Here is a 13,152-nt window from a genome sequence, read left to right as displayed (position 1 = left end):
CCCAGTGGCCCCAGCCCAGGCCCTCCTGTCCCTCCACTGTCCTGTGCTGCCCTGGGGGGCTCTGCCAGGAGGTCCTGGAGCGCCCCCTCCCCTCCCCCCCCCCCCCTCCCCTGGCTTCTAAGGTAAGCAGAGACTTCTTTTCTGGGTTTTTTTCTAGATTTTTTTTTTTTTTAAGTGATGGTGCCTGGCGTTGTGGGGGTAGCCTTGGGGACCTGGGGGTGCAAGTTGGGGGGTGGGGTTGGGTGGGGCAGCCACTGGGGGGTCTGGGGGAGCAGGGGGTGGGGCTGGGTGGGGCAGCCATTGTGGGGGCAGCAGCAGCTGGTGGGGGGCTGGGGTGTGGCAGGTGGGTCTTGTGGGGGGCCATTTGGCCCCTTGTGGGAGGGCTATTGCCCTGTTGGAGGGCAGCAAAATATGTATTCATGAAACGTATTTAGAGTTCACTTTATTATGATAAGAGACATGCTTTAACACTGTAAGATATAAAACATTGTCCAACTCTCTCTCTTTATAATGGTCTCTTGTTTTACTTGTGGATGAACATGGATTTGGGGGTATTTTATGGAGTGACTTTGGGATTTTTTTATCCGGGATTTTTCAGTTTTCCAAGAGGGAACACCAGAATTCCTGCTAGGGAGGCCAGTGACAGGACCCCACCTGCTCAGAGCTGGCACCTTGGACCCAGCTGGCTACCCCCAAATGGGGCCAGGAGGACATGCTTTGACAGCTCAAAGCAGGCCACAACACCTGGAATATCTTCCAAGTGATAGCTGCCCAGATGGCCGGGCAGGGGGCACAAATGGCAGCAGTGTCTCACAAAGGCCAACCCTGCAACCGCAGACCAGTGGCAGATGGCCCAGAGGGGCAGATGCCTCTACTGGCTCTGCCGTCCCCATCTGGGTCTGGCACGTGCACAGCAGGTCACAGCCAGGCAGCAGTCCCCACTTCCAGACTGCTGCACTGGGTAAAAGGTGCAGGGAACTCTCAGGGCTGCTTCAGTAGTCCAGCTGACACCAGGGGTAGTGTCCCCAAGTACCAATTAGCTGGGCCCCACAAGCTCCGGAGAGCTAGTAGCCCTGAGCTACTTGCCAGGGTGACTTTTTATACTGCTGGGGCCAGGAAAGGGCAGCTTTTTATACTGCTGGGGACAGCATAGGTGCCATCCCCGGGCTCTAGCTCCCCCGGCTGCAGATCCGGGAGGAGCCAGGCAGGGTTATTTTGCCCCAAGAGGCACAATTTGCTCCACACCAAAGTGCATGTCCAGGCACGTGCACTGAAGCAAAAAGCCCGGCTCAGATTTACACTGCTATTTGAGCTGCTGCAAGCGCACGTGCTTGCATGTGTGGACGCGCCCATAGGGTTCATGTGCATGTACTTTAAATAAGGCAACTTAACTAAGTCGACTTAAGGCACATCGAGTGTATACACATACAGCCCCTTGACATGGTGGCAGCCATATTGTGAGCTGAGTTGATTTAACTAATGCGACTCAAGGAAATGCACCTCGGGGGCCGCATTTAAGTTGACTCTACTCCACATACGTATGTATACGCTGACAGTTAAACCGACTTAACTTAAAGTTAACTTAACTGTCAGAGTTAGTACATGTGTATGCACCTATACATATCAGAGAGAAATGCTAAGATCTTGTTCAGTTCTAAGCCGTAGTTTACAACAGCCTTGATTGCAGTTTGTGCCATGGTAGAAAAACTGCTGTTTGAGAAACAGGCAGGTCACAGTCTTTCCAGCTCCCAGGTGCAAATGAAATGTCGAGTACATAGTTATACTGTGCATCTGTTTCGTCTGCTACAATCAAGATTTGAATAATCTTCTGCCAAAGCAGATTTTGTAGTCTAAACATGCAAAGCAATTATTTTTGGCAGATAATCCAGGCAAAGTTTGTTTGAACATGGGGAAACTACTAGCATTTGATATGTGCTTGTTCAAGTTCTCCCATAGTTTCAGGTTATCAGTTTTTTTCCAAAAATATGTTGGCAGCAGTAAATGCTCCCACTAGCTTGAATGTAGCTTCTCTTCTTGTTAAAGTGCTTTCAGTGGTTCTTTTAAACATTGAGGACATTGTCATTTGTTTTCTGTTCTAACATCAGCCTCGGCAGAACCTTTTTGCTTTATATGCGATTCCTAAATGGTGATCAGTGCTGGTTTGTTTGTTTGTTTGTTTGTTTCTCTATACATCCAGAGTCAAGTTGCAAGATGAACACAACAGTTTAGGACCATCTGAATGCAAGGTTCCTACAGAGAACTGTTACACATTCCTGAGCTGAGATGTATTTAGCTTTCTTGAATTTTATTTTCAGTCGTCATCTTCAGACTTCAAACTATTGCATTTAAGATGGCACTGAAACATTTCACTGTACTGACTGCTGCCTTCACTTTTTAATCTACATCACTACAAGTAGACAGACTGCATCTACGTGTGCCTCCATGAAGCAGTTGTTACTGTGCCATCCTGGCGGCGCATGGTTATTTATAGCAGCTGTGTTGCTGTAGCAACACACTATATAGCAAGGAAGCTCATCACTACAGTGGTGTAGTGGCAGCATCACAGTTTGTGCCCACTGGCACTATGTCGCTGTAGCTCATTGCTATGTCGTTGTGTAGATGTGCCCAGTAACTCTCAATCACGTGATCTATGACTATAGTGATATTGTCTTCATATTGCAGTAAGCATTCCACCCAGGAAGAGCACACACCAACTGCTGAAACTTCCTTAGCCTGACAAAGGGTTTTTGAACCTGAAAGCTTGCTTAAAAATTGTTCTCCAACTATTTAGTTGATTTAATAAAAGATATCAGATTCACCCAAAGAACCTTGTCTGCCAGTCAGCATCGGAGGATTCTAAAACAGCATGTTATGTGACTAATACACATTTTTAAATTGATTTCACAAACCATCCCATTATATTTCATATTTTCTGCAGAACTGCAATTTAAGTAGATAAGTAGACCTACTTATTGAGGTGAAATTGCTTTTACAACTCTTTAGTCTTGGGTACAATACATGGGTTAATATGTGTGTTCACACGGATCACTTTTTTTTTTTTTAAACTTTACAATGAAAGGATGTATTCTTCCTTATCTTATGCTGCACAAATGATAGTGTTAGCAGCGTGCTCAAATGGAGCTTGGATTTTTGTTTGGCAGCTTATCAGATAACCGCTTAAAGCACTTTGTAAACACAGATATTTGAGTATGGCTGGGTTGGATCCTATGCAGAAATTTTACAGAAACTGTCATGTTGGATAATTTCTCTTTTCTGCATTTCCCCCCCCCCCCCCCCAATCGTTCCGTCTTGAAGCACCAATTACCCTAAAATTCCCTGTTCACTGACTGCTACATGTTTGAAGGTTCCATTTCTTTCAACAGGTGTGAACACAAATTGAATCACTTGAGACTTTGTGCCCAGACAAGGGCAAGTGAAAGGAGAACTGGGTCATGTTCATTTGGGCTTGATAAGTAAGCATGAGATTTTTCCTGCTCAAGATGTTTTATACAGGAAGTTTGATCTCACAGTTGCAAGGAAAATCCTGTTCAGTTTTTAAACCAGACATTTGTATTCTGTGTACAAAAGAGAAGATTATGGTTTATGTGAAATATTTATGCCAAATGAAGTATAGTGGTGAGCCCAGGTCCCTGTAAGCCTAGAAGGTGTTCTGGCTTAGCGGATAGGCCGCCTCTTGTGCCCTTGCTTAGAAAAGAAACCACTTCTGGAATTTACCTTGTTCTTGGAAATCTTTAAAAGAAAAATATTCCCAGAGTTTCTTGCCGTAATCCTTTTTTCTTTTTTCCAACAAGAGCTTTCTGATTTATTTCAACCCAAGAAAGCCTTTTATTTTATAGATTAGATTCACTCTCTTCAGCTTCACATCTAGTCAGAGCGGTGAGTGTGACCTGGTCTCACAGCTCAAATCGGCAAAGATTCTCTACAAGGTTTGTTATTGTCAGGTCGCTGAATAGGAGCACTACAATACACAGAAGCTGGATACGCGCATGCAATTATTGTTTCCATAAGTCCTAGAATTCGTAACATGATACACAGTTGACTCTGCTGATTCTGGGACCCCACAGGTAAACAGTATGTCAAAGGATACTAAATGCATAAGTTTGTTGTATTAAAGCTCTTGGACCTCTAAAATCTGTTACCTTGTTAAACATAATACAATCATATTTAAAAAAAAAAAAAAAGCTCCATCTATTATTAGGTGCTTTTATATATTTTCTGTTGAAACCTATATACTCTGGTTCTCTGTGTAGTTAGGGGGGTGGGTGGGTGTGTGTGTGTGTGTGTGTGGGTGGGTGGGTGGGTGGGTGGGTTTTTTTACAAATGCCCTAATTGTAGCTGGAACATATTCAGACCATCTGTTAAATTACAGAAAACTTATTCTCCAGTGATTGAGAACTTGGCTGCAATTTTAATTCTGTGAAACACACAACCTAATTATTCTCATCCTAGCGGAATGCTTGCAGAGTGATATGGGAATTGCCAAACAAATTCAGACTGATAGTCTAGACTGGTACCTTTGACAATAGCTTGTTGGAATCAGAGAAGGGTGCAGGGACCCTTGTTATCGATGCAGTAACACATTTATGGGGAAGCATGTGTCTATCCTCAAGCGATTGGTGGTTGTGTTTGTCCAGGAGGAAAAGGGCATATTTCATATATAAGCTTCCCTCCTTTCCCAGTCCATTGTGGGTGGCTACAGTGTTGCTGATGGTTAACATAAATGTCTAATCCCTTTTAAAAATCCTGTTCAATGCTTTTCTTTAATTTCTTGGAGCACTGAGTTAAAAAAAATGTAACAATTCTTTGGCTTGGTGGTGGGGACGGGTGACTGTTTCATTTTTGTCATAACTATATTTTAAATTTGTTTCCATTCAGTTTCTGGGGGGGGGGGGTTCTCAGTCATGTATTGAGTACCTATTTTAGCATTCCTGCCTCTTCTCCCCAGTCCCCTGTTCCTGAAAGTCCTTCTATATGCCTTGCTTCTCTCAATGTTTTTGGGCTTGAATTTTCCATGGTATCCTTACCTTGGTTACAAATTGACTTATGGGACTGCTGCTGGAGGCTTTGTCTTTCAAATATACCCTTTGTCTTGTATGCTTCTATATTGCCCATTTACAGCTTATACTAAATGCACTTTAAGTATCATTTACCAAGAGGACCCTATTTTTTAAACATTAAACAACAATTACAGAACTCTCATTTTCTCCATTTTTATAGTTTCAGCTGTATATGATTCCACGCTCAATTTTAGAAATAATGAGAATCCAACTTTGCTGGGAGTTTTAAGTGGGAAGAAGTACCATGCTGATTTATATGTAAGGCAAGTATTCTTTTTTTCTCCCTCTCCTCTTCTTTCCCACTCTTTTTTTCCCCCCAATAAATGAATGTGTCCATTCTGCTTATAAGCAATAACATGGGTTTCTTTTCCATTACCTATAAGAAAAGGAAATCAAATCTCAAACTATCTTCTAAAGTGCTTGATGCTGGTCTTAATTTTTATAGGGGGAGTTGCCAGACTGCACACTTATGTACATTGTGGATCTGTTGATTCCCATTGTTCATTTCAGTGATACTGCTAGATCCAGACTGAAGTTTTTCTGCTCTCGGATGGTTTTTTGCAATGTCATACATGTCAGTTGTTCAATATATGTCAATTGTGACTCCTTGGCTTTTGCCTATGGCCCTAGGATTCTCAAGTGATCTAGCCTCTTAAAAACTAGCTAGACCAAGGACTATTTAGCTTCCAAGATTTAGATAATATTTGGAGCATCTACACTTGCAATTAATTTGAAGCAATAAACTCTGACACGGTTTACACCTGAGTTTATTGCTCCTGGGAATGCTGTTTGAAAGTGTGTCCAGGACTGCAGCATGTTCAGCTGGGTCAGAGCAGCCCTGTTTGGCAAGGGAGCCCCGAGGATCATCCTGCCAACCTAGGGCTGCTCCTGCCCAATTTTTTTCAGCATGCTGTGGAGGTGCTGGCTGAGGCACAAGGGTGCCTCAGTGCGGGGCTACCCAGCAGGCAGACCCCACATTAAAGCACCCTTGTGCCCCAGCCATAGCCAGGCCAGCTTCTACACATGCGTTGCTGGAAAGTAAAAGAACTGTGCCATAGGATAGCATTTATGTTTTATAAGTACTAACCTATGGTGGAGTTAATTAGCTTACTCCATCCTAATAGCTCTTCATGTGTAGATGCTGAGACCTTTACTGCAGAACTAATTGGGCAACTCAACAGTAAACATCTCATGTAGATGTGCCTATTGGATGTGTTCTGGTTGTCATGGCTGCAGATAGATGCCATTTTAATTTTTTAATTTTTTTTAAAGCATGCAAGTGCTGTTCAGTCAGTCTTTGAAAAGCTAGATGATTGTGTTGCAGTCTTTTAGGGAGAGCTGTAGTAAGCAGCAGAAGAGTTACTCTGTCCAAATAATTGTCACTGCTCTCTGTGAGCCTGGTATTTGTTGCTTGGTTGGGAACACAGAAAGAGGAGATGGTCTGTGCTGTTTGCCCACCTCTGTTCAGGGACTGACCTGTCACTTAGAGCAGGTTTCACCATGAAACTACCCAAACTCAATCTTACTGATTTCTCCATTGACAGGGGAGACTATCAGTAGTAGGTCTCCATAATCTGATTCAAAGGTTTATTCTATCAGTTGGATCTAGGTTGCTGGTCACTATAGTCAGAAAGGCCCATCAAGACAGGGAGTCTAGTGCTGTAATTCCTGCTATGCTGTCAAGGCTAGCACTGTCTGGGTAACACTGCCCATAAATTCCCAACTTGTCACTGAAATTGGCATATGGCTTATTTCCAAATTTAATCCTATGCTTGGAAGCCCATCCGTAGGTTAAATTCCCATAGGAATTTAAATACTGTTCAACACAGTTGGCAAACTCTCTGTAGGCTGTTACCATACTGGTACAACAGGATAGTAGCTGATGATCACCCTCCTCTTTTTTTTCATGTTGGTTTTCCTAAAAACTTCAATAAAATGTTTCTTCTCCTCTCCCCTGATAATGAGTGTTTATAGGCCTGGCTGGTCGTGACACAATGGCCACTTTTGGTTGTTACCACTTAAATTGGAATGATTCCAGAAGCTGTTGTCTCATGGATTTCTAGAGGAAAAGAATGAAATGACAAAGCATCTAACTGTTTTATCAGGATGCAAAGAGTTGACAGTTGAATCCAAGTCAGAAAAGGTGTTTGGTCCATGCAAATTTAGTAGCTGCTATTAACAATTTTAAAATACCCCAGTTGTTACTTTACAACATCTTGCAATATGACAGCATTAGGGGGTTTGTTTGTTTGTTTGTTTTTTGGGGGTTTTTTTCAAATGAAGATGACAGTAGAAATAACACTAAAAGTTTTCTCACAACAGAATTTTCAAATTTACTGCACAGGAATTATCATTAAAATTTGTCTCTAGTGGGTTATGGAATAGAGAAAATCCCACACAATTTACTGATTCTTTTTGATGCACTGGCTGGGGGAGTAGTTAACTGATTGCACGATTTCACAATGATTACACACTTAATTCATACAACACAATTTTATTTTAAAACTCTTTGCTACATATATAACACTGCTTAGCCTTAAGAAACACCACAAACATTAAAAACACAATAATTACATATATCAGAAACAATGCTCTGAATGCACTTCCTTCCCAAACAATACTATAAGAATTAGTGTTACAAAAACAACTACAATTACAACTAAAAGTTAAATTTGAATCAATACTATTATTTTTCATATTATACTTACAATCCTAGAATTCCGAGAAGCCAAATACCAAAATATGGTTTCATTCCTCAGTAGTACGATTTAATGGGTTGGCCTCAGTAGTACGGTTCAATGGGCTCACCTCAGCAATACAATTCAATGAGCTGGCCTCAATACTGATAGGACTAAGTCCCCTTCCTTCAGTCCCTTTCGGGCGCTCTGCAGCTTCAGCGTGAACTAAGATTCGTGTTCACGGAGAGGGTAGTTCAGGTGATCAGTCTGACCCGAGCTATACTTGCGATTCTTCCTTCGTTGTTCTGCAAGTATAGTTATCTCCAAATTGGGACAGTAAGTTACAGTTTTTATTGAGTGAGCTGCCATCAGTGGGCTTCTCCTACTCAACCTGTCATTACCCCCAAATTTGGGCTCGGATCTTACTCAACAGATTCTTTTGCCTTTGAGCATTTTAAATTACCTTTAGGAAACTTCCATATCACTGCAAATGCCCTTTTCTTACCAATCTGGTCAAAAGGCCTTGGGGTTTGATCTCTCGGAATTCAGGATATTTGCTCTCTTTGTAAAAGACTTCTAAAATATTCAAATTAAGACTTTAAGCAAAGTCAGGACCTTTTGCACGTAGTCCCAAAAACAATGAGCTAGATAAGGAGATAAATCTTATCTTCTTCCTGAAACTGGCTAATGGGCAACCTTTACAAACATTCAAACTATTTCATTCAATATGACAAAATTGATAGGGGCCTGGTGAATATTTCTGGTTTTATTTTAACATTTACTCATTAAACCAGGGTACTGTGACATCCTGGAGTATCTTGATCCTTCCAGGGGTGTCCTGGGGTATCACACAGTGTTAGCGCTCTTTCTTTGCAATAGAGGAATTGCTGCATTATTTTTCTGTAGTCAAAACAACAAATGAAAACTAAGATGACATTTTGTCAGGGGTGCCTTGAGTCTATCTAGGGGTGTTTTCTCTAAAAAGTTTGAGAACCACTGGATTAAATGAACTACTGTGATCAAATATCTTTATCAGCTCTAGTTTATAAAAGTATCTTAAGACATGGAAACAACTATTCCAAAATTACATGGGGGTAGAGAGTAGTACACAACATTTTGGATGGTTTAATTTGTGAAGTAGGAAGCTAATCTCCTTAAATTTATTTAGAATTAGAAAAACATAAAGCTTTTAAATGGAAAAGGACTTTAATTTCCTTACAGTGTATTCTTAGCTGCAGATATGTCTAAGGATTGCACTTGAAACTACATATCTCTTTCAGGTATTTGGAGCATGACAAGAAAGAGTAATAAAGGAGCTTGACTCCTGTGAAATAAATCTGTGCTTTAATTGGCTTGCAATTTTAAGCTTCACATTTTAAACAGGTTGAGTGTCATGCTTGCTCTTTGCCATCTCCTTTTTATTGTTTGCAGACGGATTCCATTAGAAGAAATCCCAGAAGATGAACAGGAATGTTCCAGTTGGCTCCACAAACTCTATCAAGAAAAGGTGAGTTAATTCATAGTGTCACAAAGTAGTAAGGCTGGAAGGGAACTCCAGAGGTCATCTAATTCAGTCCCCTGCCTGAGACAGGATCATCCCTGTCCAAGCTATCCTATACAAATCCATTGTCTAACCTGCAAAACCTGACAAGCACACGACATAATAACCCTAACTTGCCACGGGTAAAGCAGGGGGACTATAGTGGCCAAAGTCATGCTGCTGCAGAGTTGTTAAAATACACTTGAAAGATTCAAGGAGGGGGGGCCATGCTCCCCACCCCTACAGGGGAGGAGAAAATGCCACTCAGTCCCTACCATTCTGATCAGGGGGTAAAATTCCTTCCTGACTCAATATAGGATGATCAGTCTGACCCTGAGCACAGGGGCAAGACCTTCTAGCCAAGTACCTCTAGGTTTAAGTCCCAGCAGGAGCATTAGGACAGCCCAGTCACAATCCCCAGTCTTGGCTGCAGCAAAATACACAGTGTCTCCTAGGAAGGCTTTAACAGAAAAAATACTATCTGACTCATAGCAGCAGGAGGGAGAAATGAATCCCTCCTGGCCCCATCTGACAGCCAGCAAAGTCCAAAAGCATGGGAAGTACTCATGGTAGAGCATAAGTATAGCTACTCCTAAACCATCCTGGACCAATGCCTGTCCAACCTTCTTGAAAACCACCAATGAAGGAGATGCCACCACTTCTGTAGGCTGTCTGTTCCACTGCCTCACTGCTCTAACAGTGATGTTTTTCCTGCTACCTAGCCTAAACCTATTTTACTACAACTTCAAGCCATTAGTCTGTCTTCCCCTTTGCAGTAAAGGGAAAAAAGGTGTTTTCCCTCATCTTTTTATAGTTGTTTTTTTAGGCATTTGAAGACTGCTATCATGTCCGCTCTTAAGTGCTTTTTCTACGAACTGAACGTGCCTATTTCCTTTAACCTCTCCTTGTATAGCTTGCCTTCCAAGCCCTTTTATCGTTTTTTGTCACCCAGCTCTGGACTGTCTCTAACTTCATGTCCTTTCTAAATATGGATCCCAAAACTGCACACAGTACTTTAGATCAGGCCTAACCACTGCCAAGTAGAGAGGTACTGGCACCTCTCATGTCTTGTACCTAATGCTTTTAGAAACACTGGGGCCGCATTAGTTGATAAATTGATTGTTTAATATTAAAGTTCTTGCAGTGTGAAGGTGCATGTGTTGGTGCTGTTTCCAAACCCCCCTTCCCCCCGAGGTTGATGTTCTTTCTGCAGCCTCACACTGTCTGCCATATTTTGTATGAAGAGAGCAGAAAGAAGAGAACATTATTAATGAAAGAGCAGGGGATGTGCATCTTGTGAAGGTTGTATTAGAATACAGCATAGCAGCTGGCTCTTGATCATGGAGAAGGATTTATCTCCATGTAAAGGCTCAGGTTATGCTTAAATATACAATTTAAACGCTTCCTGGGAGTGGGTCTCATCTGTTGTGCTGTAACTGTTACATTCGCATGAGCCTGCAGCAGTACAAGTTTGCTATGTTGTTCTTACTTTGACCCTGAGTTAATCAGAGTAAGGGTTAAAGTTGCAGCAATTTGGCTACACTTCTATCAGTACAGAATCATGGAGATTTAACAGTCACCTTTTACCAGCTTGTCTTGGTATCCTTTGATATTGATATTATTGTTGCATCTCTCTCTGCCTTCAACAGGCCAAAAAAAAAAAGCCCAAATCAAATGTTTCACATTAAATAAACCTCAGCTGTTTGAAGAGTCAGTGTTCCCACTTTGTGTTTTTGACAGGGTTATAGTAATGCTGACACAATGCACTGATGAGCACCTATCTCCTACAATATTCATAGGAGGCACTTTTCTCAGAAACATTAATTTAGGGTATTGTCAAAATGTGAATGGCTGCATGTCCCAGTGTGTGCCTGCTGATTTGAAGAGGATTGCATCTGTAGCTTGAGGGAAATGCAGCTACTCAGTTTGTGATCTTCCCCACCCTTTGAGCATGAGGCAGTGCTTTAGGGATCTACTCACTGAACATTAAAACCTCCCTTTTTAAATAAGTGGGAGGGAGTGTGGGGGTGTGTGTGCATGGCTTTTAGCACCTCATTATTCAGGGAGTGTCAATGTGAGCCGCATCTTTTTTGAGCTGCAATAACATGAAAAGTTAAGAAAGCCTTGTGTTGTTTGCCAAGGCCTGTGGCACCTACGTAAACCATCCACTGTACAACTTCCTGCACTCCTGCATTCATGTGTTGTTTTAGTGTAAGGCCAGTCTTCTTTAATGGAAAGAGCTTTAGACCCTTTTGAGGCTTCAATCCAGCAGTCCATGACCCGTTATCATTTTTGGGGTGGGTAGATATTAATTCAAAACTCTTTAGCAACTCGGCATAAGCATGCAGAGGGAATGGCTGTCCGGGACCTCATAGGCACAGTTCTGCCAGATTTGGCCCTCATATGGTTTAGGACACCCATTTTTTTTGGCCTCTGGTAGGCTCAAATCAAGTGTAGTATCTTCCCAATAAAGACCTGAGACTGCATTCTACCTTTATGCCTTGCAATACAAGATCACAGTGCAATTCTTCTGTTGCAAAGAGCTCTGAAAGACTGCAGTGGGTCTGAATGCTTTGGACGCTATGGATTCCCATTTGTGGGTTTATCTTGTGAAGCATATTTGTACTTCTAACAGTGCAAACGTTGTATGGGACCTTGCAGCACTTTTGAGAGGATCTCAGAGCACGTCAGGGTGCTGCAGCCCTGAGGATCACTGGTGTAGGGACAGTCTGTCCTCAGTGTTTCACATCCCACTGAGGTTGATCACCCTGTTACTCAGTAGTACTTGAACTTCTCTAATAGCAGTAATCTTGAAGTCAACAAGCCACTTTAGGACTGCCTATAATACAGCTCACTTCAGCAGGTATCAGTACTAGGATGAACTCCTCAACCTACACGCTGGTTAGTTTTCTGCTGTACATGGTTTGAACTGTTTCTGTCGACTGCCAACAGATTTCTACAGTTCTGTGGCTATATGACCACATATTGTGCTGTTGTGTACGATTTCCTGGACTCTAGAGCTCATATCTGGTCTAAGCCTAACTTGAATGATTTTTTTTGTTGGTCTTACTCTATTCCAGAATTAATACACCCACATCACACAGTCAAGCATGAAGATTGATGATAAATTGCCATAGACCCTAAGGCAAAAAATTATGTGCGCAGTACAAACAAATCCATCCCACAGCAGCCCAGTATGGGGTCTGTCTGTCTGTCTGTCTGTCTCAACAGCATTTTTAGAGCATCTTTCCTTTCCTGTGGCTGCCTTCATTGGGTGGTGGTGGGGGTAGCTATACCCCTAGTCCTGGGCCTCCCTCAAGTACAGACTAGTTACTCCCCCAAAGATGCTTCTTTTGCAGTATCCCGAGAAAGTCATCATGCTGGGGCCATCCCAGATCAGGGGTAGGGGAGGCAAGCGTCTTGAGTGATCTCTGCACCAATCAGAATTCAAAAACCTGAAAACAGAAATAGAGGAATGGGGAGGAAATATCAGAGTCTTTATACAGTCCACATTCTGCTGTATCTGTTATTCAGTGGGCCATTGTCAGCATCCTGGATAAACATTAGAAGACGTTTCTGTAGCAGTGCCAAAACCATGACCCAGAGCACTTCATCAAATTGGAAACGAGAGAAGCAAATGCAATAAAGCTGTCACCAATCTCAGCACTCAGCAGTTGAGCCCTTTCTGGGAAGTGCTCGGCATCCTCTGCTGCTGTCTTGCATGGAATTGAGGACACCAAGAAGAAGGGGACAAAATGCTCGTGATTCTTTTTTTCTGAAGAAAATATAGATTTGACCCAAGTATTTTACATGCAAGCTGGACTAACCCAGTCATTGCAGCTGAAGGCTTTTTTTT

The 13,152-nt window shown here is 42.3% G+C and overlaps 1 protein-coding gene across 4 annotated transcripts in view; it reads left to right on the top strand.

The window, feature by feature from the left end:
- AGPAT4 (1-acylglycerol-3-phosphate O-acyltransferase 4) overlaps positions 1-13,152 on the top strand; it is a 129,129-nt gene that overhangs the window by 91,237 nt on the left and 24,740 nt on the right. For all 4 annotated transcript variants that reach the window (XM_059714734.1, XM_006275802.4, XM_019479792.2 and 1 more), the window contains 2 exons: positions 5,239-5,341; positions 9,188-9,263. In XM_059714734.1, coding sequence (XP_059570717.1) covers positions 5,239-5,341; positions 9,188-9,263 — 179 coding nt within the window. The remainder of the gene's footprint in view (positions 1-5,238; positions 5,342-9,187; positions 9,264-13,152) is intronic.

The sequence above is a fragment of the Alligator mississippiensis genome, chromosome 1 (genome assembly GCF_030867095.1).
Source record: "Alligator mississippiensis isolate rAllMis1 chromosome 1, rAllMis1, whole genome shotgun sequence".
NCBI lineage: Eukaryota > Metazoa > Chordata > Crocodylia > Alligatoridae > Alligator > Alligator mississippiensis.
The sequence above is the reverse complement of the archived record's forward strand: the minus strand, read 5'-3'. Positions and strand labels throughout refer to the sequence as shown.